Source organism: Ambystoma mexicanum, chromosome 10 (assembly GCF_040938575.1).
Source record: "Ambystoma mexicanum isolate Mex_15411 chromosome 10, UKY_AmexF1_1, whole genome shotgun sequence".
Lineage (NCBI taxonomy): Eukaryota > Metazoa > Chordata > Amphibia > Caudata > Ambystomatidae > Ambystoma > Ambystoma mexicanum.
The window spans coordinates 13972723-13997791 of NC_090932.1; the positions used below are offsets into that span (position 1 = coordinate 13972723).

The 25069-nt window shown below is 44.6% G+C and overlaps 1 protein-coding gene across 2 annotated transcripts in view; it reads left to right on the forward strand.

Moving 5' to 3' along the window:
- Positions 1-25069, forward strand: part of LOC138491101 (probable cation-transporting ATPase 13A4) — a 978968-nt gene that overhangs the window by 677178 nt on the left and 276721 nt on the right. For both annotated transcript variants that reach the window (XM_069617419.1, XM_069617420.1), the window contains exons 19-20: positions 17518-17681; positions 19580-19702. In XM_069617419.1, the coding sequence (XP_069473520.1) occupies positions 17518-17681; positions 19580-19702 (287 nt within the window). The remainder of the gene's footprint in view (positions 1-17517; positions 17682-19579; positions 19703-25069) is intronic.

Here is a 25069-nt window from a genome sequence, read left to right on the forward strand (position 1 = left end):
TGTTTATCCTGGTCATACAACAAAGCTTTTTTTGGCGTTCGTCTTATGACGGCGCACTTGTTTTTCCCTACTCTTAAGTTGCTGTAACGCTTCTTTTTTCCAATTCTGCAAAACATCGAATGCTGCAGGTCTAGCCTTTTTCTTTAATAGAATCGAATCTAAATACTCAATACGAGGGATCTCAAAACTACCATTGATTGGCCACTGAAGTTCGGAGGCATATCTGGTTTGTCTGTGCCAAATATCATTAAACACTATACTTCCAATGCCATGCTTACAGTACATAGTACACGCCGGCGACCCCTCCTGTGGTGCCGGACGGCTAAATTCCAAAGATTGTCTATCACTGCGGAATAACGCCCTGAAGCAGGTAGACAATTTCCCAGGCATATCAAAATATTGGTGTTACCTGGTCAATAATTGTGTCTGCAGATACAATATGCCAAAATCAAATTATCAGGATACTTAAGAATCGGGTCACGACTCACCTGATCAATCCTAAGGAGGTCCGATCGGATTACAAAGAATCTTACCTAACTAATCATACCTCGTGTTTGGTGATTTCGGCAAATCTGCCCACCTCGATAAGTGAACCCTCGTCAAGATGCCGTATCGGACCACATGCTAATTGTCCAGGGATCGGATCGTGCAGCGCTGCTGAGGTGTCGCATCTCGTTCAGAAGGGGCCCCTTATTTTGTCTCACCATCCGATCCCGGTCCGATAGCGGGTGTCAACCTTCGACAATCCGGCATCAATCTTGAGGGTCCCTATTCGGCCGCCAACTGTGTAAACAAAGAGAAAATATCGAGTCTGAGTAGCCCAAAAGGAAATACACCGAACACGGGTTACAAAGGAACATACAAAGATCTTTTATTTTATACTGAACAGTTTCAAAGGACAAAGTAACGGATAGCTATCGGCCCTCAGTACAACACAGCGAACTCCAGCATGGTTCGGTGTGCTCAGTGAGTGGGACTGTACATTAGAATATTCCCATTTTATATACGTTTGCAAACATGATGTCCAACCCTACTGCGGGTTAATATTCCTTTAATACATTACTGATCTAGAGTTAATGCCGAGTTCACACATCTATATGCTTAGGGTTTTGCCTTTAATACATTCGTCAACAAGTCTACACGGTAACAGTGTATTTTTGGATTCCTCATAGAGTCTTCTCAAACATTAATACAATGTAGTTAAACAAGTGTTCTTGGTTCAGTATTTGAATACATTGTTCTTAACATATGCTCACTGATTAGTTTTATTGGCACGAGTAATCCTTTACACACAGGTCAGTGAAGGACAAGGTCTCAGTTCACGACCCCAACAAGTGGCCTGCAGGCAAGTTACATATTAATTGCACACAGAGGTCAAGACGACCATGTTGTATTTCGGAATGACATTGTCCACCATTTTAACTCACAGGGTGACTTTACAGAGAGAACCTGAAATGGCGGATTGACCTAAAATGGCGGCTTACATTGATTCTAAGGTCAGGACCTTGCAACACGGATTTGTTCGCGAGTGGCTTATGAGCAACTTGGCGTAGGCCAATATACATATATTCATTGCAATAGGAGGCACGATATAATTTCCAGTTTGACACATCAACGCCTCTTTGAAGATTTCTGGTCTACCAGGTACATTGGGGGGTAGAATCATTATAGAAGGAAATAAGACTTGTAGAACAATATATGGACTGGGCTTCTTATATCTCTTTATTTTACAGATTGCCCAGGTGGGGGGATCTCCACCGAGAATTGTATCCAGTGGTAGGGGCCAGTATTCTGCCAAATGTTCTAACTAACTGCTTTCCTCCTATGTCTATTGTTGATTGCCTTTATTAAGTGATCTGTGTGACATTTGACCAAGATTATAGTTGATGCACTTTAATGATATCTGATAATAGTTGTGGTACCACTTTAGAACTGTATATATTTACCATTGTTGATTTTATGAGCACAAAGTGAGGTATTGTGATAGTGTACATAACCTTGAATATTAATTATATAAAGACTGTGTTTTCAGTAATACAGTGTGTGGACATTTCTTTGTGGGGGCTTGGGGACTACACTGTACTTAAGAACCAGCCTGCATCACCTCCTGAAAAGCTAGGCCTTGATTGCTCGACTACGTTACCAATAATAGAGAATCTTGGCTGGGCTCCTCTGTGCCTCTCCTCTATCATATAGAGAGCAGAAGTACAGGCACCCCGCCCAAGTCTTTACACAAAACTGGGTTATTGCAATAGTCTTTTGACACGAACATCTCAAACCAACCCACACTTTCTTCAGATTGCTCAAAATGGAGCCGTTAGGCCCGTCCATGACTTATTCAAACATGAGTGCATCACATCTTCGAGACGGACCCTACACTGTCTCCTAGTGGAGCACAAGATTACCACAAATGGATTTTGCTTGCCTATAAATGTCAGTCGGCCAATATCTTTGTCCTCAATTCATAATGATTCTCTTGTAGCGGCTCCAGCAACACCCACAAACTGTTGCAATCATGATTCAAGTTGGTTAGATTCGGAGGGAGAAGCTTTGATGGGCAAGCTCCTAAAGAATGGAATGTCTGTCCCTTGTCTCTGCTAATAGCTCCCTCTTTGCTTTCAAAATAGCAATCACGACTCGACTTTTTAACCTGAACCCAGGACGTTGCTTTTACTCTCCTTATACCCGTTGATTGCATGTGTGTTTGTTTTTGTTGTTTTATGTGCGCCCTGATGCCCATGGGCATGTACGCGGGATAAGAATTAAATAATAATAATAGTAATAATGATAAATACTCAAACACATGCAGGTTTTTGGAATGCTCAAAAAGGATTCTATATCCAAGTGTCTAAGGCTGTCTGTGCATTGTGTCCCGGGGCATGCATACCACTCTACAGCCCTCTTCTGATGGGAGAGGAAGTGTTATCACTAGAAATGAAAAGCAGGATGGCTCTGGACCCGAATGCCATGGCAGCCATTTTACCCCGACATCCACATTCTGAGGGTGTTCTTGTGGTTCATGGTTCACGAATACAAACACTTTAATGTGAGGTGAGAGCAGCAAGGTCAGTCTGCATAGTGCACTTCATTCTTACAGCACACAGCCAGGGCAGTAGCTACCAGGGGCCTGGAGGTGAAAGGCAATTCCACATTATTGTTTGCTCTTGACCCAATAAGAAGACAAGACGGACATGAATGTGTGGCAGGATCTCACCTGCTGCCACCAGACCAATTGTCTTTAATAGGCACAGCTATATTTAAGAGCGAGTGAGAAAGAGAGGGAGAGGGGGAGCGAGAGACAGAGAGCGAGGGATTAAGCGGCATAGACATTATTTGTTTTTTGTTTGTTTCTATAGCGCCGAAGCCCGCAGGCATCAGGGCACATTAAATGAAGACGAGGACAACATGGAGTGACAGGACAGATGAGCAGGATTGCAGGTCCTGAGAAGATTGTACATGCTCTTTAGTGATTATACAGGTCCTTATTTGAACAACAGTGTCTTCAGTTTCTTCCTAAAGGATAGGTAGTTAGGTTCTAGCCTTAAGCTGTTTGGGAGTTCATTCTACTTTGATGTCACTTTGGTAGGGAAGGCTTGCCCAAGTCCATTGGCTTTTTTGGAGTGAGTTATTTCACAAACCCTTCTGCCCTGGATCTTAAGGTGAGGCAAGGTTCATATGTGGTTATTTGTTTTTTTAAGTAAACAGGGGTGAATCCGAATATACAGTGATGGATAATGGTCATTGCTTTAAAGGTGATCTGGTCTTCCAGGGCTAACCAATGAAGGGACTTTCTGTCTTCTGTGATATGTTCACCCCTTTTTTTCCTGGTAATTGCCCTCACCGCATTGTTCTGTATGATCAGACATTGTTGGATGCATTTTTTGTTAGCCCCTATCAACAGTGCATTCCTGTAGTCCAATCTAGATAACAATGTGGCTCTGGCGATAATGGTGCTGTTTGGTTTGCTCAATACAGGCCTGATGTGACTGAGCAGCTTTTGGTGGTATCAACAATTGTTTTTCAGATATGTTACGTGGGCTTCCGCTCCTAAGGATGCTTGCAGGTAGACACCTAATGTCTTGACCTTGTCAGAGACCCCTATATTTGTGTCTTTGATCTCGAATGTGGTGTAGTCTGAGTGTAGTTTAGCTCTTGCCTGGGGTGATCCAAAGATCATGAGTTCAGTCTTGCTTACGATGAGGCAGAGCCAGTTTGTCTTCATCCAGGCTTCGATGGAGCTGTAGATGCTAGCTAGTTTATTATTGTTAGTGGTTTGGCAGTCGGTCAGTTCGATGACTAGTTGTGTATCGTCGGCGAAATTTGTACATAAGACCCCTAAATTGGTTAATAGGGTACATAGACAACGCAGCTAAAGATTAAACAAAAGGGGTGATAGGCTGGTCCCCTGGAGCATGCCACAATGTATAAGTCGGGGTATAGAGAAATGATCACCCCAGTGGATCTTGGAGCTCAATAGTACATAGTTACACGGGCACAGAGAGAGAACGATGGTGCAGGTAGATATGAGAAACAGGGGAAACATGGAATTGAGAGACGGAGGAAGAACACATGTCAGACTAGATAAAGGGACAGATGCACTCAGCGAGAAACAGAGCTGGGGAGAGAGGGATAGGAGGACAGAGAAAAATGTGTGCAGAAGAGGGGAAATCAGAGACAAACACGCAAAGGCATGGGGTGAAGAGGGCAACAGGGGGGTAGCTTGATGCCTGGGCATGCAGGTTCCCAGATTAACAAGAAATGTTTAAGCCAAGATATCTGTCTCTTCCAGTGATATGATATGATATGGCATTTATAACGCGCCTATACACAAGTGCTTCAAGGCGCGACGTGGCCTGGGAGGGGAAACAGAGGGAAGACAAAGACAATGATCCTACTAGGCCAGGTGACATTGAGATGGTGCAAGTGCAGGGGCGGGGGAAAGGGGAAAAGTGCAGAGGGAAAGGGGAGGTGATAGTGCAGTACATAGGATAACAGTAAGATAAATAAAGACAAAAAATAAATAATAGTGTGGCCAGCAGGTGGCAAGTGCAAGGGTAAGTGCAGCCAGTGCTAGCCGGGGCTGTAGGGTTACAGAACAGTCCCCGAGTGCAAGGATTGCCAGGGGGGCAGTGCAGGTGTGCATCTGGCGGGGAGGGGACCTGGGCCCGAGATCAGAGGGTAGCCGGGTAACCAGTGCTGTTTCAGATTCAGTCAGGAGTTCAGCAGGGAAGAGGAGGAGAGAAAGCAGAAGCAAAGGGGAAGGTCTTGAGGTGCTACCAGAACCAGAGGTGGTTCTCCTCAAGTTTCAGAGGGGCAGGAAGGCTGTTCCAGAGGGAGGCACCAGCCGAAGAAAGCGATCTTCCACCAACTCATTGCTTGGAGAAGAGACTGACCCTGAGGAAGTTGGAGGCAGATGAGCTTGAGAGGGAAGATATTTAGGAAGAGAGAGTTGAAGGTATTAAGGCCCCAGGCCCCAGAAGGCCTTGTGGACAATGCAGAGGGTTTTAAACTTAATCCTCGCAGCCACTAGGAGCCAATGCAGAGATTTCAATCCTGGAGAGATACGGTCCCTGGGCTTGAGGCCAAGGACAAGTCACACAGTCCTGTTTTGGGTGAGTGGAAAGATCTGTAGCCGGTGTATTTTTCTTAAATTGTTTATACAGCGAGGCGGCAATGCAATGTGATAGTCCATGCAGCGATGGGAAGGATTGCCTGTGTATGAGGTCTTCACTGTCCATCACCTCGCTGCACTTATTTAAGGCACTTGGTGGTATTACAACCATTACTACCATTCTAGTAATAAACAATATAGACACAAATCACAGACATAAGCACACAGTGCATTACCTGATACTGAGTCCTCGTGATCACGGAGTTCATCGTCCTCCACCTGCTTCCAGTTTCTGAGATATTGAGAGAAGTCGGCCCGTACATCTTTGGGGCTGCACCTGGCTGGCAACAGAGTACTGCAGACTTCTTCCATCTCATTGGCCCAGAGGAGATCATTCGCCCATTCGCCCATTCTCTTACCGTTGGCGGGTCCTTCCGTTTCCACTTGAGCAATACCCGATCTTTCACCTGCAGGAGACCCAGGTACTTTACCAATATAACCCAGTGTGCACACCATTGGGAGAGCTGCACTGGCAATCCCATGTTCTCGTGTAAAGTTTGGCGTACCTCGACCCACTAGTGAGAGAGCTTCAGATAAGTATCCGACACATGCAATAGATCAGCGTCCATTCCCGTTCCCCAGGGGCGTCTCCCCGTGCACTCTGAATGTGCAGATCTTTGCTGGGGGTAGAAAGATAGAAGCCTATGAAGGACTTTAAACTGGATAGTTCGGAATTAAGAGTTATATGATATTTTCTTAGAGAGACCACAGACGCCTGACCACTGTTTCTCTGAGAATTCTGCCTCCAGATCTCACGCACATTTCTACTTGCTGCCGGGGACCTTCAGTCCTAGCTCTCCCAAGGATCGCTCATACAACACAGATATGCATTTCCATACACCCCCCTCCCCAGCTGTGATTCATGCATGCTTGACACCCCTGGGTGTATTGGGGTTCATCAGGGAAGTTAGGCCTGCAGGCTCTATGCACAGACCTCACAAGCTGGTGATATAGTAATTGCAGCGGGATGTCACCAACGATATTCTCCAAAACAATGTTAACAACCTAATCTACGTATGCAAACAATTATTTATTTTTTTATTTAATTTTATTTGGTTTATTACAAACTTTTAAAATACAGTTCATGATCTTACACATCCATACACATCATTTATCAGAGACCTTGAAGGTCACACTTCATGATTCTCACAGTCTTTTTGTAAAATGCATTAACCACTTGTGCAGGATTTATGTGAAATGTCGTTAATTTGCAATGTTTTCGACTTCCTGTGCGCAGCAGATTAGACAATTGTTCCATGAAAACGTCAATGCGATTGTTAATCTCTCATTTCAGTCTTCAAGACATACAGACCACCAGTCATTACCACTCATGGAAGGTCTTTCTGCTAAGAATGTTCCCATATGTGTAGTTCTCAAAGATCCTAATGTGGGACAGAACAAAGTCAAGTGTTTCAGCGTTTACTCCTCCTTATTACAAAATATGCATCTCAAATCCTTTATTGAGATACTTTTCCATAGACTGAGGACTTTTTTTGTTTGAAATTGATTTAATCAAAATTTAAAGAACAGGGTCCTACGATGTCTATTGGGGAATTTCTCCAGTTAGAAATCTTATTTAGGGCTTTGCCTCACTAGTCACGTTTTCCATCAGCCTATGTTGGAGTCTCTGGTCTCCGGTATCAAGCCAATCTTGTAACCAGAGTTTTTTTGGCCAGATTAGGATTTGTTTGCAGAATATTTTTATCTATGTTAAGATCTTCTGAGATTTTATCACAGCGTTCAGCCCATTGGAAGAGAATTGTTTCTTTTCTGATGCTGCTAGGTTCGTGCAGAATATCACAGTGAGTGGGGCTATCTTTGACAATAGTTTTTCGATACAATGTCAACATGTTCCAGGTTACTCTAGCATTAATTGAAGTGAGTCTCCCAACTCGCATCTAATGCAGGCGGTCGGAACTCCTTTCGGGAGCCACAGTACTTTAAGCCAAAAGCAGTTTTCAAGAGTTGCCCACAATGAGTGAGGGCATCCTATTGCTCATTCAGCTCCATGAATCAGGGCGGGTACGACGTTTTGCTTGTAGACGTCTAATACAGGTTTCAGTGAGAAATTGCTATGCTTTTTATTTATCAGGGCAGCCTGCGCAGACCGTTGTTGACATTTGGCTTTGATTTTCTCTACCCAACGCGCATCGTTGACATTTGGGTTCATCCACATTCCAAGATATTTAGTGTGATTGACACAAGTAAGGGTTTCGGTTCTCAAATGCTACGGAAACTTGGTTATCTCAGTGTCCGTGTGAAGCTCTTTCAAAGCCCTGACCAAGCTGAGTGAACAGACACAATTTATCAGCTTTGTCCAAAGAAGCTCCTTGTCCACACTATCGAAGGCATGGGCCAAATCAATAAATGCAAGGTAGACTTTGCTCCCCTGCCGAATAGCTTCCATTTTTAGGAGGATCATTATTAGTAGATTTAAACCACATCCAATGCCCTTAACAAATCCGGTTTGTCTTGGATCAAAATGTTAAGTTGATTGGATCCATGTTAACAGTTTTAGTTGAAGTTCAGTGCCAAAGATCTTCCTCACAATGTCAAGGAGGGCGATCAGGCAAAAATTGGCACCACGATCTCACGCTTTCATGACATCGGGATTGCACATTCGTCCGTTATTGTGGAGAACAATATCGTGCAGGCTTCAGTCCATACCTCCAAATTTATTTTCAACATTACATTTGTAACTCCGTCTGGGCCCGATGCCCTTGAGGAGCTGATTGATTTTCTGTTTATCAAAATGGCATCTCTTTTAAAACAAATATCCCAACAGTTCTGAGAAATTCTGAGCTTCTATTAGAATTTTTTTGTGTAGAGCTTATTATAATGCAATAATTATGCAATACCCACTCTGTCTCTGTGACCATGTTGCACATTAATGCTTGCTGTGGGGGGGGGGGCATTTACATAATTAATGAGTCTCCAAAAGTCTCTAGCATTTGTGTATGATAAGATGTTCATCATAGCTTCTGCATCACGTTGTTCCACTAAATACCTGTGAGACTTCAGCAGCCAATTTTGATATTTTTGTTTGGCTTTTTTTTCTCAGCAAAGCGGGGTTCCCTCGAAGCCTTCATAATATGCCTGATTTCTTTATGGCACTCTCTTTTCTCTTTAAGGATCTCCAGATCATGCCAATGTTTCGTCTTGAAGCCAATATTGCAGAGGCCTTGGTTGTTTTCCAAATATTGCATTAACAAGGAACAATAAAATTCCTTGTTGAAATTATGCTCGGCTAGGTCACTGTGATATGCGCTTACGATAATTTTCACATCATTGGTTTTTTATCCGCAGTCTGGTCCTGCTTGGTTCTACAGTGACCACTCTACTCCACAGGTTTGACATGGATCTTGCATGTGCGTAGAATGTTATTTGCACCAGATTATGATCACTCTGAGTCTTTGTCATGACTTGCAAAGATGCCACTCGCTGCGCAACTCGCTCAGATACCAAGAAGTAGTCTAAGATGGATTCCTGCGCATTCCTTCTCCAGGTGACACGAGGTGGTATATCTCCTGCAGTTTTCCCATTGAGGATGGACATGTCGCTAGCCTCCATTTCTTCCAACCATCGAGATGCCACTTGGTCGTGGCATTTTGTCTTTTGTTTGCCATCCTGCTGCGACTTCAAGCATTCTATGTTCAAATCTCTGCACAGTATTATACACGGGCATGGTTCCTCTGATTTGATGTTATCAATTAATTCAGACACTTGGTCAGTGAAGGTGGTAGTGCCCGCCGCTGTATGATGCAGGATACGTTCAGGACATGCATCTTATTTTCCCTGTTCTTTGATTCGTCTGGCAGTTCAATTGTAGTTGTTTGAATGTACAGTGATGGACAGTTTGACTTGACGACACAGCAACCAGACTTTTTTAACCAAAGTGAGAAGGCCAGCCATAGGGCAACCTTTCTTTTCATTGCAGGATTCATGGTTATCTCGAATCCTTCCACAACAGGAGTTGCTGAGAGCCAGGTTTCTTGGAGACAGAGTATATCAAATCGATCCAGGGAATTTGACGAATCATTGAACAAGCGTCAGTGTGATATACAGACTTTTTTTACATTTTGGTGGCGTTAGCTGTAATTACACCGACCTAAGGCACTTGCTAACCAATTCCAATTGTCTTTTTCAGGATTGTCCACTCCAGCAGCAGTTGTGATATTTTCATCGGTGCTCAGTTTGTTGTTACAAGCGACTGTGATTTTTATCCGTTCTGCCAGTTGGGCTCCACCTAAGGATTCTTGACAACCTCTTGCGCATGCAGTTTGTGTATCGGATGGGATTTGCTTGTTCGATTGAAGGCTTAGTTATATCCTCTTCCTGGTTTCTTACGGTCTTACGCAAGTGAAGATCATCTTGCTCATCTTTTCGATTACTTTTTTCAGCTATAGAATCCTCACCTAAACCTGTGTATGGTTCAAAGATGTCAAATCCAAGGGGTATAAGATATGCCACTGCTCCCAATAAAACATTGCAGCTCATTCTCGATTGGATGTGCAATCGCACCCGATCTTGATATCGACCTTCCAAAAATTCAACAATGGTAATATCATCCGACTCAATGGTTCTTAAAGTGGGCACATGATGCAACAGGCGAAGTACATTTTTCCTGTTCAAGATGAGCCCATCTTCTGCTGACAAAATGCGTTCCAATATTAGGGAGTATTTGGCGCTTGATTTTTGTTTTTCTCTGATGTTTTTTTCAATTGGCATTTTAGATAGTTGGTTCTCACCCTTCCCATGCTTTTTGCGCTGGTATTTTGAGTCAGATCTCGTTTCATGTCCACGCGCTTTTCTCGACTACTCCCAGACCTGCTGCATTGGAAGTGCTGTCCCTTTTCTTCTAGTGCTTCATTTGAAATGTTCAGTTTTTCAAACTCAGTCCTCTTTTCATCTAGCGTGTGAATATCTCGTTCAATTACTGGGGTAAACTTTGTTAAATTCGCTTTCAGGTGTAGCACCCACCGGGGAGATAATCTTACACACTCGCATTTGAGTTTGCTCAGGCACTGTTGATATATTTCCATTACCAGGTGGATCTAACTCTATGTCACACGAATTGATAGTTGAGTCATGCAAATCATTTTGGTTTTGATCATCATTAATTTCATCTTCGATGTCATAAGTTGACAAGTTTAGTAGTTCCGTCATCACATCAGTTTCATTGCTTGTTGCAGATGCGAAGGACGCCTCGTCAACAACTTTAGTAGATGCCGACTCTTTTGATGTAATAATAACTGTTTTGAGCGTGTTATTAGACTTGAAAGTAACATTCAGAGCCTTTATGTTTCTTAAGAATTTCAGAGAGTTATTTACATTGCAGCTCTTTGTCTTAACTTGATTTTTGGTCTTTTTTACTTGCAAAATTGTAGCCACTCTCACGTTAATACTTTGTGCTTTACTGGAATTGAATATTGAATAGTTGCCATCACCTTTAGTTGTTTTTCCAATCAATCAATGGACTTTGGGGATTACCAATTTGCCCCTCTGAATTAGCCAAAGTAGACGGACAGGAGGTTGGAACATCTTCAATGTGCAGACCTCATTTACCACACATATGGGTACTGAAGAGTTAGAGCAGCGACTTATGGCCTCTGTTTGATTTCTTTTCAAGATGATGTTTGTTTGATCCTTTGTTACTGGGCCATTCCGTAGCTCCATACAATTGGGGCCTCTTCCAAGGGTAAGCTGTTGTTAACATTGCTGACCACACTAATCCCATGTTGTATCCTAACCTGATGATTTTGATCAGTCTGGTTTAATTCCTGAGTTGTTCTCATTGCTTCTACATTCGATACTCCCTGGGTACGTTTTAGTAAACCAAGAACGTCTCTTGCGACTTCTGCAAGGAGTCTTTTATCCTCTTTGTTGTTTTTTAAGTGATCCATTAAAAGTTTGAGTGAGAGTTCAGTTTGCTTGTTCTCATCTGATGTTTTGAATTTGATTAAATTGACATCAGCTTCAATGCTGACAAGCTTGAAATTCCTCATAGCGATCAATGTAGTCTGGTCCTTGACATTGTTATTGTTTTGTTCGCACATTTTCAAGAACATTGAGACTGCTATTGACAGAGCAGACATTAAGTTAGGGTTTAACTCTCAAAGCACTTGCTCAGTATCTTCCTTTATGTTGGATCTTGTATCAGGTTTCTCTGAATTTCCAATAGACAATGTGCGTCTTACTTTAAGATATTCACGTTCAATGAACAAGGAGTCCGAGGATGACTCATCTGCAGTTGACTGGCATTGTTCAGCGCATAGGCTACTGTTGTCCTTGGATGATTTATTCATGTATCTGGCTTGTGTGTGATTTTCTTTGCCATTGCCAGTTTTTGGAGGAGCTCTACTTCTTTCTTGCGATCAGCTCATTGGAGGAGAGGAGCTGTGTTCCACTCTTGTCCATTTTTGAGCTCTCCTGTCGGAGGCGGCTCTCTGCTCGAGACTGAGGCAATTCTTGAGCATTTCCCCAACTCGTGCTAACAGCGTCCCTACTTGAGGTTCTTGAGGGAAAGTCACAGTTTTTGCTACTAATCTCATTGTTCATTTGGGTCAGATCTCTGAGCAGTTTATCAGCGACAGCCAGAGAGTCCCTCCATTGCTTTGGGCTCGCCCCTCCACTTTTGTGGTCGTGTGGATAATCATCCAGACATGATTGTGCATGAAGACAGTTATACAGGTCTCCAGAATCCTCATTCAGAGACCCCTGCTGATAGATTCTTGCTGTAGCGTAGCTTCCAATCGTTTGTTCACATTGATATTGTGGCAAAATGATTTTGACAAACATGTCAATGGGATTTCAATTACAGGTTCAGCTGCAGCATGCATAGGATTGTTTACTTGCTGAGCTATGAGGATCGTTTTCTCCACTGCGTTTGACAATGTAAATACCGAAGCTGCCGACACCGGCCCAGCTTCTGATGCGTGCCTGTCATTCAAGCCCTTGACAGTCATTGTGTCCCCACAGTTGCTCACTTTACCCTCATCCTTGCGGAATCCAACACCCCAGCCCCTCACAGGATGCCCCATCTAAAGCACGAATGGGTCGTAGAGCCTCAGACACCCGCCAGGCCAGAATACGCAACTCCAGGATGGAGCACCCATGTTCATGGTCGTTAGACTTAGGATTAGAAGCAAAGTCAACCGCCCCTCCTTTTCCGATGACCGCAGGCCAGCCGAAAGGACAGGAGCAAGCTCTTATGCTTGCGCCTTGCATTACTTCAGTCAGATTGCGCCAATGCCACGCTGCGCATACGTTCTAGAGCGTTATCATTTTTCATTTCACCCACGGCGACGGAGCAATTACTTAGAGCGTAATTGTTATGAAGAGGCTGGCGCAGACAGGTAAATGATATAAAGGTTTTATTTAGATTACAATAAGAGAAGAAGACCCCCAACATTAAGAGGCTCCTATCCTTCAGCTCCTTCTCCAACTGACAAACATTAGAACACAGAAACAAGAAACGCTGTCATCAACATTCCATGACATCATACAGGGATGCAGCACACAGGGGTGAAGCACTATGAATAGCATTAAAGACTTCCTTCTCTTCATAAGTCACCACAACACATCTCCCCCTTTTTTTTTTTTAACTTCGCTTATCATCTAAGTTTTAATCTCAACAAAATAATTCAGAGATGTCACATTGATGACCAAGATAACTCAACGATGGTCCAATTCATGGCACATAAACTTCTATATGGCCTCTCTTAACAGTAGCAATTCTGTCTTTATTCCACACTTGTCCTCCAGCCACACGTACGGCCCCTTTCATGACCGCTACAACTCTGACCGGATCCGAATAAAGAGATTCTCCTTTCCTCTTGACAATTCCCTTCTTAATCCTGACCCAATCTCCACACTCTACGGGCAATTCTTTCTTACCTCTCTTCAGGTTTTCACGCGCAACCCATTCAGACTTCTTCCTCACCAATGACTTTCTCACATCATCAACAACCAGATCCTTTTCCCTACTCCTACCCAGCCATGGCGGACACGCCATGGACTATGGCTTCCTGCCTCTCATAAGCTCAAACGGGCACAGACCTGTTGTTGAATGTGGCGCCATCCTCAGGGCCCAGATCCTATCCTGTATCATAGCCAACTTATCCAATCCGCACTCTTCTCCCATACGAATACTCTCCATCACACACCTATTCATCCTTTCAACCACTCCGTTGGATTCGGGATGATTCAATGAGGTTCTTTTGTGATCAACTCCACATTTCCTTAAATAGCTGGTGAAGTTGCCCCCTACAAACTGGGGACCATTGTCCATCAACAAACTCTCCGGTAGACCTTCATTGGAAAATATCTCCTGCAATGTCTTTATCATGCTTTCTCCGGTGACATCTCTCACAATTTTAAAATTCACCCATCTAGAGAACAGATCCACCACCAGAACTATGAACCTTCCACGTCCATAACCCAATTCCACAGGACCAAGGAAATCCATGGCGAGATCACTCCATATCCTAGATGGGAGACCCACGTCCACCAATGGCTGCTTCTTGGCTACAATTCCCTACCCACTCTTGACACAGAATTGACAATTTGCTAAACAATTTTCTATTTCCTTGTCAAAACCCAGCCACCAATAGTCTTCTCTCAATACACCTTTGCTTTTGGTAACTCCTATGTGACCGCTATGTGCCAGCTCTATCACTTTCTTCCTCAAACCAACCGGAACCACAGACCTTCCCCATCTGAACAATACCCCATCGATGACCGACAATTCATCCTTCACTTCCCAATACGGCCTCACGCCATCCGCCACTTCCACCTTATTGGGCCATGCCGCAGAAACAACATACGGAATTATTTTATTTATGTTCTCATCGCTCCTCATCCCATCCAACCACTCCTGTTTGGACACTATACCGTCAGTGTTGACTAACACTAATTCCATTTCTTCACTTTCCACAATACCAGAGTCAACTACTCTCATCCTTGATAAATTGTCAGCCAATATATTGTCCTTTCCGGGAATGACCTCCATCTTGAAACGATGTGTCTGCATTCTGGTGACCCACCGTGCCACCCTGCGGGAAACCTTATCAAGGCCCTTATTCTCGAATATAACTTTAAGTGGTTTGTGATCTGTACGAATTACAAACTCTACACCCCACACAAAGTTTCTGAATCGTTCCACAGCCCAGAAACATGCCAATGCCTCCTTTTCGAGAACAGAATACCTCACCTCTGCACCCTTGAGACCCCTCGAGGCATGAGCTATGACCTCTTCAGACCCATCGTCTTGTTTCTGGGATAAACCTGCACCTAGTCCACATTCACTTGCATCCACTGTGATGATGGATGGCTTTCTCGTGTCGAAACATCCTAATGGTTAGGCTAAGTTTATCTCTTCTTTTATTCCATTGAATTCCGCCTCACACTGACTATTCCACACAAATTCAACACCTTTCCTCAGAATTTTCCTCATTTCATGCACTTTGTCAGCATAATTTATCACAAATTTCTGATAGAACTCCGTCATTCCTAGAAAAGAACGCAATTCACTCTTATCATTTGGTCTTTCTATCCTCTTTATGGCACTCACCATCTCTTCCTTGGGTCTGATACCATTCCCCGACACTTCATGTCCCAAATAGTCCACTTTTGTCACAGCAAATTTGCATTTCTCTTCTCTCAGCGTGATACCTCTTTCCTCAAATATCTTCAACACCTTACATACATTTCTGTCATGCTCCTCCAATGTCACTCCAATCACCAACACATCATCCTGAAAACAGAAAACACCCTTCACCCCCTTCAACATGCGATCCATGATTTTCTGGAACACTGAGGAGGCAGACGCTAACCCAAAGGGCATTCTCCTAAATTGGAATACACCTTCATGTGTCACAAACGCCGTAACTTTCCTACATGCCTCCTCTAACTCCACCTGATGATAGGAGGACGTCATGTCCAGTTTAGAGAAGTACTTTCCCCCACCCACCATGGTTAACAACTCACCCATGTTGGGCAGAGGGTGCCTGTCCACCAACACACACTTATTGAACTCGCGCATATCAACGCACAGCCTCAGATCCCCTGAACTTTTCTTCACAATCACGACTGGGGAAACCATCTCGACCCCGCCAGCTCTTTCAATCACTCCTGACTTAAGGAGCTTCTCCAACTCCTTCTTTACGCTGTCCCTTAACGTAAATGGGACGGGCCTGAGCTTCGCCACAGTGGAAACACTGCCTCTTTTCAATAATATCTGATGTTGAAATCCCTTCACTCTTCCCAATGTCTCGTCAAATACCTTCCCATGCTCTCTCACATACTTGATATACATTGAACATACTTCTGATACTTGTAAAACTTGATCAGGGTGGTTGGGATCTAATCTGATTCCCAAATTCTTTTGCTCTCTCCATCCTAACAAGGATTGACCCTTCTTAGTCACATATACTTTCCCATCACAGCTGCGTCCTTTAAATTCAAACCTACACCAGACATATCGCAGCAAATCATTTTTTTCTTGATTGTACCCCCCAGGACTTATGTCTGGCTCTGATAATGTCGACACTGCCCCTTTCATTTCGCACTCAAATGCGCTTCTGGATGTTAACGTGATTTTCGACCCTGAGTCAGCCATCATCGATACCTTACATCCATTCACAGACAAGACGGCATATGGGCGCTCACAATCATCCGGGTTACCATCCCTACTAACAACATTGACAGTGTTCACGATAACATTTTGCAATGCCAGTACAGTGTCATCTTCTGATGACCTCCCCTCTTCCTCTTCATTCACGTATATAACCTTCCTTTGACCCGTTTGGCCAAACTGATAGTTCTTGCAGCATGTCCCAAAGTGTCCTCTCCTTTTGCACTTATTACAGATTGCCTTCTGCCCTGGACACACTACTGAAGATGCAAAATGTGTCGCACTGGCACACCGATAGCACAATCTCTCATCCTCTTTATCTTCTCTCCTTTCACTTCTTTGTGTCGATTCTTGGTTTCTCCTATCTTCTGTATTACTCCTCTCCTTCTGTTTGATTCTTCCCTTCCTTTTGTTCTTCCCCTCACCCACATTTAACACTTCCTGCTTGCTGTCCTTAGAATCTCCTCCTTCAGCTTTTGATAGCTTGGCAACACACGCCAGAGAATGTTCTACATGTTTAGCTAAGTCCAATTCCTCATCCAAATTCGGCTCATCCTTCAGCCACAGTTCCTCGCGAATCTTATTTGACCGACAATGCGTCATGAATTGGTCACGGATGTGCTCGTCGAAACTTCCTTGAAATTTACAGGTTAGGTCCAGATGACGGAGAGCAGTCACATAGTCTTCAACGGACTCCCCATGAGCATGTATGCGCATGCAGAAATTGTAACGTTCCAAAATCGTGCTTCTTTTTGGGTTGAAATGTTTGTCTAACTTCATCAAGGCTGACTCGAAATTACCACAACAGTAATCAGCGGGGTTATCGGAGAGACAGGGGGAGAAAGTGGACTTGCTTACTTGATTGTCAACTCCTCGTCCTCTGTGAGAATATAGTTAAGATAGATACGTTCATTGCAACACACCCTTAAAATTCAGAGAATACGCTTTAGTTCAAGTAATGTTAAGGTTATTGTTTGATGCAGGAAATCCCTGAATTACGGAAGGTATCGGGAGCTGCGGCACTGTGACTATGAGCCTGTCTTGCATTCATCCATAAGCACACTGACCATACAACACATGACATTAATCATGTCATCAGTTATTACATCCTCAATGACCTCACTGTGAACTAGATCACGCTGATGTCGTCACAGGGATCTGTTTTTCTGATTATAAGAGATATTTTAGGTTCACTTGTAATTTCTTTTCTCAGGGGATAACCTCAAGACAGCAATCACTGTTGCCAAGAACTCTGCCATGATTGCCAGTGGCAGCCGGGTAATTATAGTTGAAGCGACTGGTCCAAGTGGCAGCAACCCAGCGTCCATTACCTGGCAGGAGCTGGAGGAAAACAAGCAGAATGGATACAGCATGAAGGTAAGGGCTACTCAACTCGAACTCGAGTGATAGTCATTGTTGAATGTGGGCACATTTGCATTAAGAAGCATGTATACTGCACCCATCAGCACCTGTGTGGGCTTACATTGCACATAAATGAGCTAATGTCCATAGGGTTGTGCACTGATTCACCAGTCTTCATCTCCAGGTCTTGTCTGGTGCTGCACGTGACACTTGACTGGCTCACCTTGACCACACACACTGCATCCAGATCACAAGTGAGAACGAGTATGGGTGGGAATCCCTGCAAAGTACTCCTTCTCCTCTATCGGAGCGAGTTGATGATCCTGCAGGGTCGGGACAGCATCCTGCCACGCCCACACCAGTGCTCATTTAGCAGTGTCAACATCCCCGGTGGGAAGGCCACACCCACTGCACCCAGATCACAAATAACAACTAGTAGAGGTGAGAATCCCTGCCAAGTACTATCTCTGTTGATGTTCCCCTTGGGTCAGGCCAGCAACCTGCCCACTTCCACGTCACTGCTCATGACGCACTGTCAACATCTCAAGTGAGGAAGTACCTCAGGGGTACCTCGAGGGTATCCTGGAAATGCAGCCAGAGCTGAGCACCGGCAACATCCCCCCTCTTTCTGCACATGGAGGTAAATGAGTCAGTAACACACTACATTATCACATTATCTCACCTGCACGAACAGTGAACAGAGCAGAAATACCCAAACCCAATCCAGAAAACACCCTCACTTCCTCCCGCCCTCCATCCAGGACAGCAGTGTGTCCTCAATCCATGAAAAGAACGGGCTTTCCCTCAACGCTCAGCTACGTCGACCAAGCCAGTGCACAGTATTAGCACTAGGGTCAAGTTGGCCCTAGTGCAAACAACCTTTGGGCCACATTGGAAATCCTTTGCACTAGTATGAGTGCAATTGTGCTTGCTATTAGCTCTAGGGAAAAGCTGACCTCTGGCAAAACTCCTCCTTTTATTGGAGATGCGAGATATGCTTTTTCCACCAGCGCTTTTTTTTCTTTTCTTTTCTTTACGCACTTACTTGCTGGCATGTGAGGGATTCCCTGGTATTTCGAGTTCCATTAGTTACTGCATGTTTGCTTATACATGTAAAAGGTAATAGCGAACTGAAAACGCGCACCTGATTGGCTGTCAATTCCCATTCTGTTTTGCACACATGGCCTTTGCTTCAGTCTTCTTGATACCGTAGATTGTGCTTCCTTTCCTTCTTTTAATGTTTCTTTCTTTCCCGTTCTTCCCACCGTTGTTTCTTTTTTCTCCCTTTCTTTAGCTCTCCCTTGGTCTCTACCTCCCCTGCTCTCCGTGCTTTTCTCCCTCACCTTCTCTGGCGCTGTCGTTTTTTCTTTGTCGTTAAGTTTAAAAGTAGGGAAGAGTAAGATTGCAATGAAAGGAAAGGCTTCTGCATCCGGGGTCAGGGGCGTGACCGGCAGTGTTACCTCCATGGCTCGAGCAGGGCCTGTGGCCCACAAGTGTGCTGATTGCAGGCCTGTGCAGAGCTAATGCCAAATAACCACTGCAGCAATTCGCAGTGAGCCACACGTGCTATGCGACATGGTGCACACACACCATGCACCTGCTGTAGTGTACCATCAATAAAAAAGTGGCAGCATGAAAAAGGGTTCATGCTCAGGCTCTGGAAGTGACAAGGACTGCTGTAGCTGGAATCACTGCACACATAACTGAACGGATAAGATGAACAAAATGCACGTATGACAGAATGGGCACATTACAGAGTGTGACTGTGCATGCATGCATGTATGTAGGCCTGGGAGGTAGCACTGAGCAAAGGGGGCGCATCCAGGGGCTGCAAGTTGGCTGGGGGGAACTCCAGAGGAAGTGAAAGGGGTGAGTGGTGTAAGCAGTCATAACTTTGCCTCGCCTTTCCACAGGACATGGCCCTTGATATCGAAGGAGGCAGCCACGCCTCCCCGGATTCAGACGATTACCACTTTGCCATAAGTGGGGACTCGTACCGCGTTCTACTGCAGCACTTTAATGGCCTGCTTCCGAAGGTAAGTGCTTCATGCTTCACAAGTGACACCTAACTCGTTAGTCGATGGTTGTAGTAGAGCAACGAATGGGTCCAGAACTAGCAACCCAGTTTGATCCTCAGCAGAAGAGCTCCCTTAGTTTCCACTTCCATCTTTCCATCCTCTCTAAATACCTCCCCTCTTGAGCTCTTCGCTCCTCTACCTCTAACTCCCTCCGGGTCATTCGTTTTTCAAAGAAACAAGATGGGGGTAGATCTCTGTCTTCGGCTGGGGCCTCCCTCTGGAACAGCCTCCCTGCTACTCTAAAACCTGAGGAGAACCATCTCCGGTTCCGGAAGCACCTCAAGACCTTCCTCTTTTCTTCTGCCTTCGCTCCCCCTCTCCCCTGTTGATCTGCTCCCTCTTGGCACTGTGCACCTGGCCTCCCTCTGTCCCCTGTGCCCAGGTACCTGCTCACCCTGCCACCCACCTGCACTGCCTCCTGGCCACCCCTTGCACGGGGGTCTGTATCTGTACCCATACAGCCCCCACCCACATTTTCTTCTTTTTCTGCAATGATTAGACTTACCCAGTCTGCTGCCGTAAACACAGCACTTGCCACTTGCTGGCTGCGCTACCACTGTTTATTTCCTCCATTATCTATTTTTTTATTTATTTTCTTTTATTTATTATTATTTATTTCTGTTCTCCTCTGCTTCACATGTTACACTTTCCCCTTTTCCATGCACTTGTCCCCCTTTCCCTTCCCGTGCTCTTGCACGTTCTCAATGTCACTGGGCCTAGTAAGATCGTTGTTCTTGTTCTCCCCTGTTCCCCTCCCTTGCCTTGTCGCGCTCTGAAACACTTGTGTACGAGCGCGATAGAAATAAAATATCATATCATATCATATCATCCCCATTCTGGCAGCTCAGTTTCCCACTGGTTTGGTCACATGTGAAGAGCAGTTCTCTTTGTACTTGTCCTGCTTGTGTGCACATGGGAAAACACAACCACACAACTATGAACTATAGCTGCATGAGACCGCTCAACAGGGCTGAAAAGACCATCCCAAATTGCAGGAGACGTCAGAGACTGGCTTTATAGAATCAGGCTAATACAGAAGACATCTTTCATTTGCACAACCATTCTTAAATAGAACATTTTCATTACATAGTTGTCCTGTGAGCTTTTCTGATTAAAGATGCGTGTCTCTCAAATGCCCGTTTGTCAGCAGCAATCTGCACGTCTCAGGGTGAAATGACAAGTACGATTACAGAGTTTCTACAATCTGCAAACTATGGCTCGTCAGATGTTTGAGACTACAACTCCCATCAGCCCTAGCCAGCATTGCCAAAAGTGATGGATCATGGGAGTCATAGTCAAATACATCTGGAGAGCCATGGGAAGGAAATCCCTGGAGTAGTAGACTGAAGGTCCAGCAAGTTGTCAGATGGAAACACAGGGGCTCAATCAGCTATCACCATGTTCAGCACTTTTGTGAATTTTGTAATATTGGATGGGCAGATTATGATCAAAGCAGAGCATGGAACCTTTATCAAGACCCGTGACCCCTCTGTACCACTCAGATTAGTTTGTGGAACAGTATTGAAATGGGGCTCTGCTGAAGGGAAGCGACACTGAGGCCTGGAAGTAGTTGCTCTGTCCTGAAAAAAAGACTTGGGTCATTCCTTTGCCAGAGAAGCACAGCCCTCAGCTGCACTCCTCTGGGCTTTCGCTCACTTTTATGGGGAAACTGACATGCCCTTAAGACAGTCAGTACTGGGAGACTTTGTTTCCCTTAGTCCTTTTCTCATGTTGCAACTTTTCTGCAACATGTAACAAGTGCACAACGTACCTTACAGTACAGTGCTCTGGGGTCTATTAGTCATTCCCAAAGGCCCTAGATACTCTTGAAGGATTTTTTATAAGAAGTGCCTTGGACAGGGCTGCTGGCAGTTTATCATTTTGCTTATATTTAACCCTTTCTTGCCAGCTAAACCACGACTACCACGTCTGGCACGGTTAGGTGGCCTGGCTCCAAAATGGTAACACCACAGGTTCTTTGCCCTGATCTTTGGCCATCTTGCCCCTTCGCCTTCCCCAGGTCGAGCCGACCTGGGTCAGTCCTTATTTGGGCATGCATTTTCCTGCAAAACGCCAAGCTTTCGTTGGCTTCTGCATGCCTTGTGTGCGCGCCACCAGGTTGTAGGCTGGAACATCTGGTTCCAATACACATCCTGGGTGCCATAGAGTCTGCAGTGTCCTGAATGCCTGGGACCACTGTCGTCCGTGATTGGTTCACATATGGTATGCCTGTATGTGAGCACATCTCCCATTGGGTCATCTTCATTTTGGCGCGAAGAAGATTCTGGATAAGAGAAGGCCCCAAACACCCATACCATGTCATTCTCTGGAGTTCTCACTGAATCAAGGATAGGATCCAAGTATCCTGAAACTAAGAAGCTGAGTCGAGGAACCGCTGGTGACCCGCTGGAAGGTTTGGCACCATGAACCCGCTGTCATCCCGCTGGACCCCTCTACATCTGATCATCCTAGAAGGTCTGTGAAGGCGCTTCGACCCATTGGAATATTGGGACCAACTATTCTCGGCACCTTCATCTTAACCTGCAAGTAAGCCTTTTCGGAAGTGTCCCTGGGCCAACCAGTGGGCTGACCAGCTTGTGCAGACGTTGGGCTTTGATACAGCCGCTGTTTCAAAGAGGCCTTTGAAACTTAGCACGTTGCAAACTCTGTGGTCACGGCACTCTCACACCCAATTTGGTACACTTGGCATTCGAAGGTCTGAAGTAAAGTGATTGAGCCTGAACCGGAGTTTACACGGTTGCCGTGTCACCCAGCCGTGGTGATGAACTTTGCAAGAACATTGTAGATGTGGTCCTCTGTGCCCTTTAGCCTGCTACAGCAGAACTGACCTGATCCATCCACCAGGAGCGGAGAAATCGCCACTGTCCCATAGGGGAATCAACGCTTTAACTTTGTCGCTGATTGCCGCATTTGAATCTGCAACCGAAGTGGACTCTACTGCCAAAGTTTGGTCTGGAGTGCGCTGGGGCTCGGTGAGTAATCACAACCCTAACTGGTGGCCCCTAGCGCATCCATCAATTTTTACGCATGAGTGGCCCTTGAGGGCGCCTATCCTTTGCACTGCTAGTGCGAACTATTCCCAACTCTTGGAATCGACTCTGTCCTCAAGTGGAGGCCCTCCTTGAATAGTGGGAACCTATTCTTCATCACCTCACCCACCTTCCTGAGCTGCTACTGACCCTTGAAGAGACCCCGCTTTGCTCATTTGAACTACCGCATGCGCCAACAGTGCAAGTACATTTGAGCAATAGGCTCCACCCTTCTTAGGGATTATACTGCCTCTTAGTAAGGAGTTTCTTGGATGCAGAAGGTACTAAAGACTATTTGCACTGCCTGTTTCCTTCCACGTTTAAGTTGTGGACCCATTTCGTGCATTAACGCTTTGGACCCAATTGGTCTTGTATATATGTATTTAGATAGGATTATGTTGGCTTAAAAGTATTACTGTGATTTGATTTGTGTGTTGAAACTCAAAGGCCTTGAAATAAATTTATTTGTATTTTTAATATATATATACACCTGACTGGGAGTGATTTGTAAGTGTCCTTTGCTCTGTGGGCTCTTTGAGGTCCTTCAGTCACCCTCAACCCTCTTGAGACCTAGTCTTGACCGCTGCCATAGCTACCTTTATTGGTCTGGCTTGTCCAGAAGGTTACCCTGTTCCAAGAAATTAGGCCGGCCTTCTGAACCTCTGCCCACCAGGTCAGAGTTCAGAAATCCATCTTAAAACTATTACATTTAACATTATTCATTTTTACATTTGCTATGTTACATTATCTTGTGTTAAGTTGATTTATACCGTGCACGTCTGCCATTTTCATGGTTTCTTGGTGCTTACTTGGCTCTGTAAGGGAAAGTGAGTTGGGTAGGTTAGTGAGGGAGAGAAGGATAGGATAGGTGTTGTGCCCATCTGTTGATGAATGCAGATCAAGGAGCAATTGGTGTCTGTGTATGTGCACATTGTGGGTGTGCTTTGTCTTGTGTGTTGGGGCTTGTTGTGTCTAGAAGGGTGGCATCCAGTGTTTGAATTGTTTGTAGTCAGAGAACTTTGCATTTTTAGCTAGGTGCAGCTTGAGTATTTTGGTGGGTTGTTTAACTAGCACTCAGGCCATTTGTTGTGGGTGAGAAGTGGAGGGTGTAGAAGAAAAGAGGGGGATGGTTAGCACGCTTTGGGTGATCTCTGGGTGTTGAGTAGCTATATTATGGGTTCTTCATTCTGTACCCATCACCTATTTTCTTATGGTTTGTAGAAGCGGTCATTATGTGAGGTTGGGGTGATCTGCTCTTGGGGTAGTAGATGCATAGATGGTCTGTGTTTATCTCTGCAAGTTGAATAACCAGGTTTGTAGTCGTTTCCTGAAAGTTAAGTGGTCTTCTGTCGTTATTATTTCCTTCAGTTTAACGATTAGAAAGGAGGAGGCACTTTCTCCACATTTTCTTTTCTCATAGTGTCTTGTTTCTATTTGGAGGACGCCCCTAGATCTTAAGACTATTCTCAATTGATATCAGGTGATTTTTGCTTGGAGGAATTTGGCTGCTTGTCCGTGTAGTGATTTATGCATAATGCAAAGAGCTTTGAAGTTGAGGCACATGTTTTACTGGTAGCCCATGTAGGCTTCTCAGGGCTGGTATTATGTGGGCTCTTCGCTGTCCTGTCACAGTTTCAAAAAAATAGTTTCGAATGACAAAACATTTGAATACAAAGTTTTGAGAAAACAAAATTTCGAATGCATTTATTTTAATGTTAAAGCATTTAGTTTAGTTTAGTATAGTAAAATAAGCATTAAAAAAAACTGTGGTTTGGGGGGGCATAAAATAAATAAATAATGCATTTGAAAGTTTTTTTTCTCTCGATTCTTTGTTGTCGAAAGTTTTGTCATTCGAAACTTTGACTGTCGCAACAGTCACTATGAACCGGGCTCTTCTATTTAGTCTCAGGAGAAGTCTTGCTCTTCTATTTAGTCCCAGGAGAAGTATTGCATGCTTGGGGACCAGGTGAGGATGCTTGAGTAAGATTGTCATCTCGTTGGGAGATCATTATTTCTGTTTTGGTTTTGTTTGAAGTTGTTGTTTGCCACCCAGTCATTTGTAGCAGTGAGGCATTTATACAGGGTGTTGTCCGGGTTGTGGTCGGTATTTAACTTGAAGATGAGTTGGGTGGCGTTTGCATAATTGTAGGCTGTCAGTCCCTGGGTTTTAATGAGCTTTATTAGGGGGGATCATGTAGATGTGGACAAGAAGTGGTGAGACGCTTGATCCTTGTGGTATGCGGCAGGTGATATTTATTTTGTTTAATGTAAATGG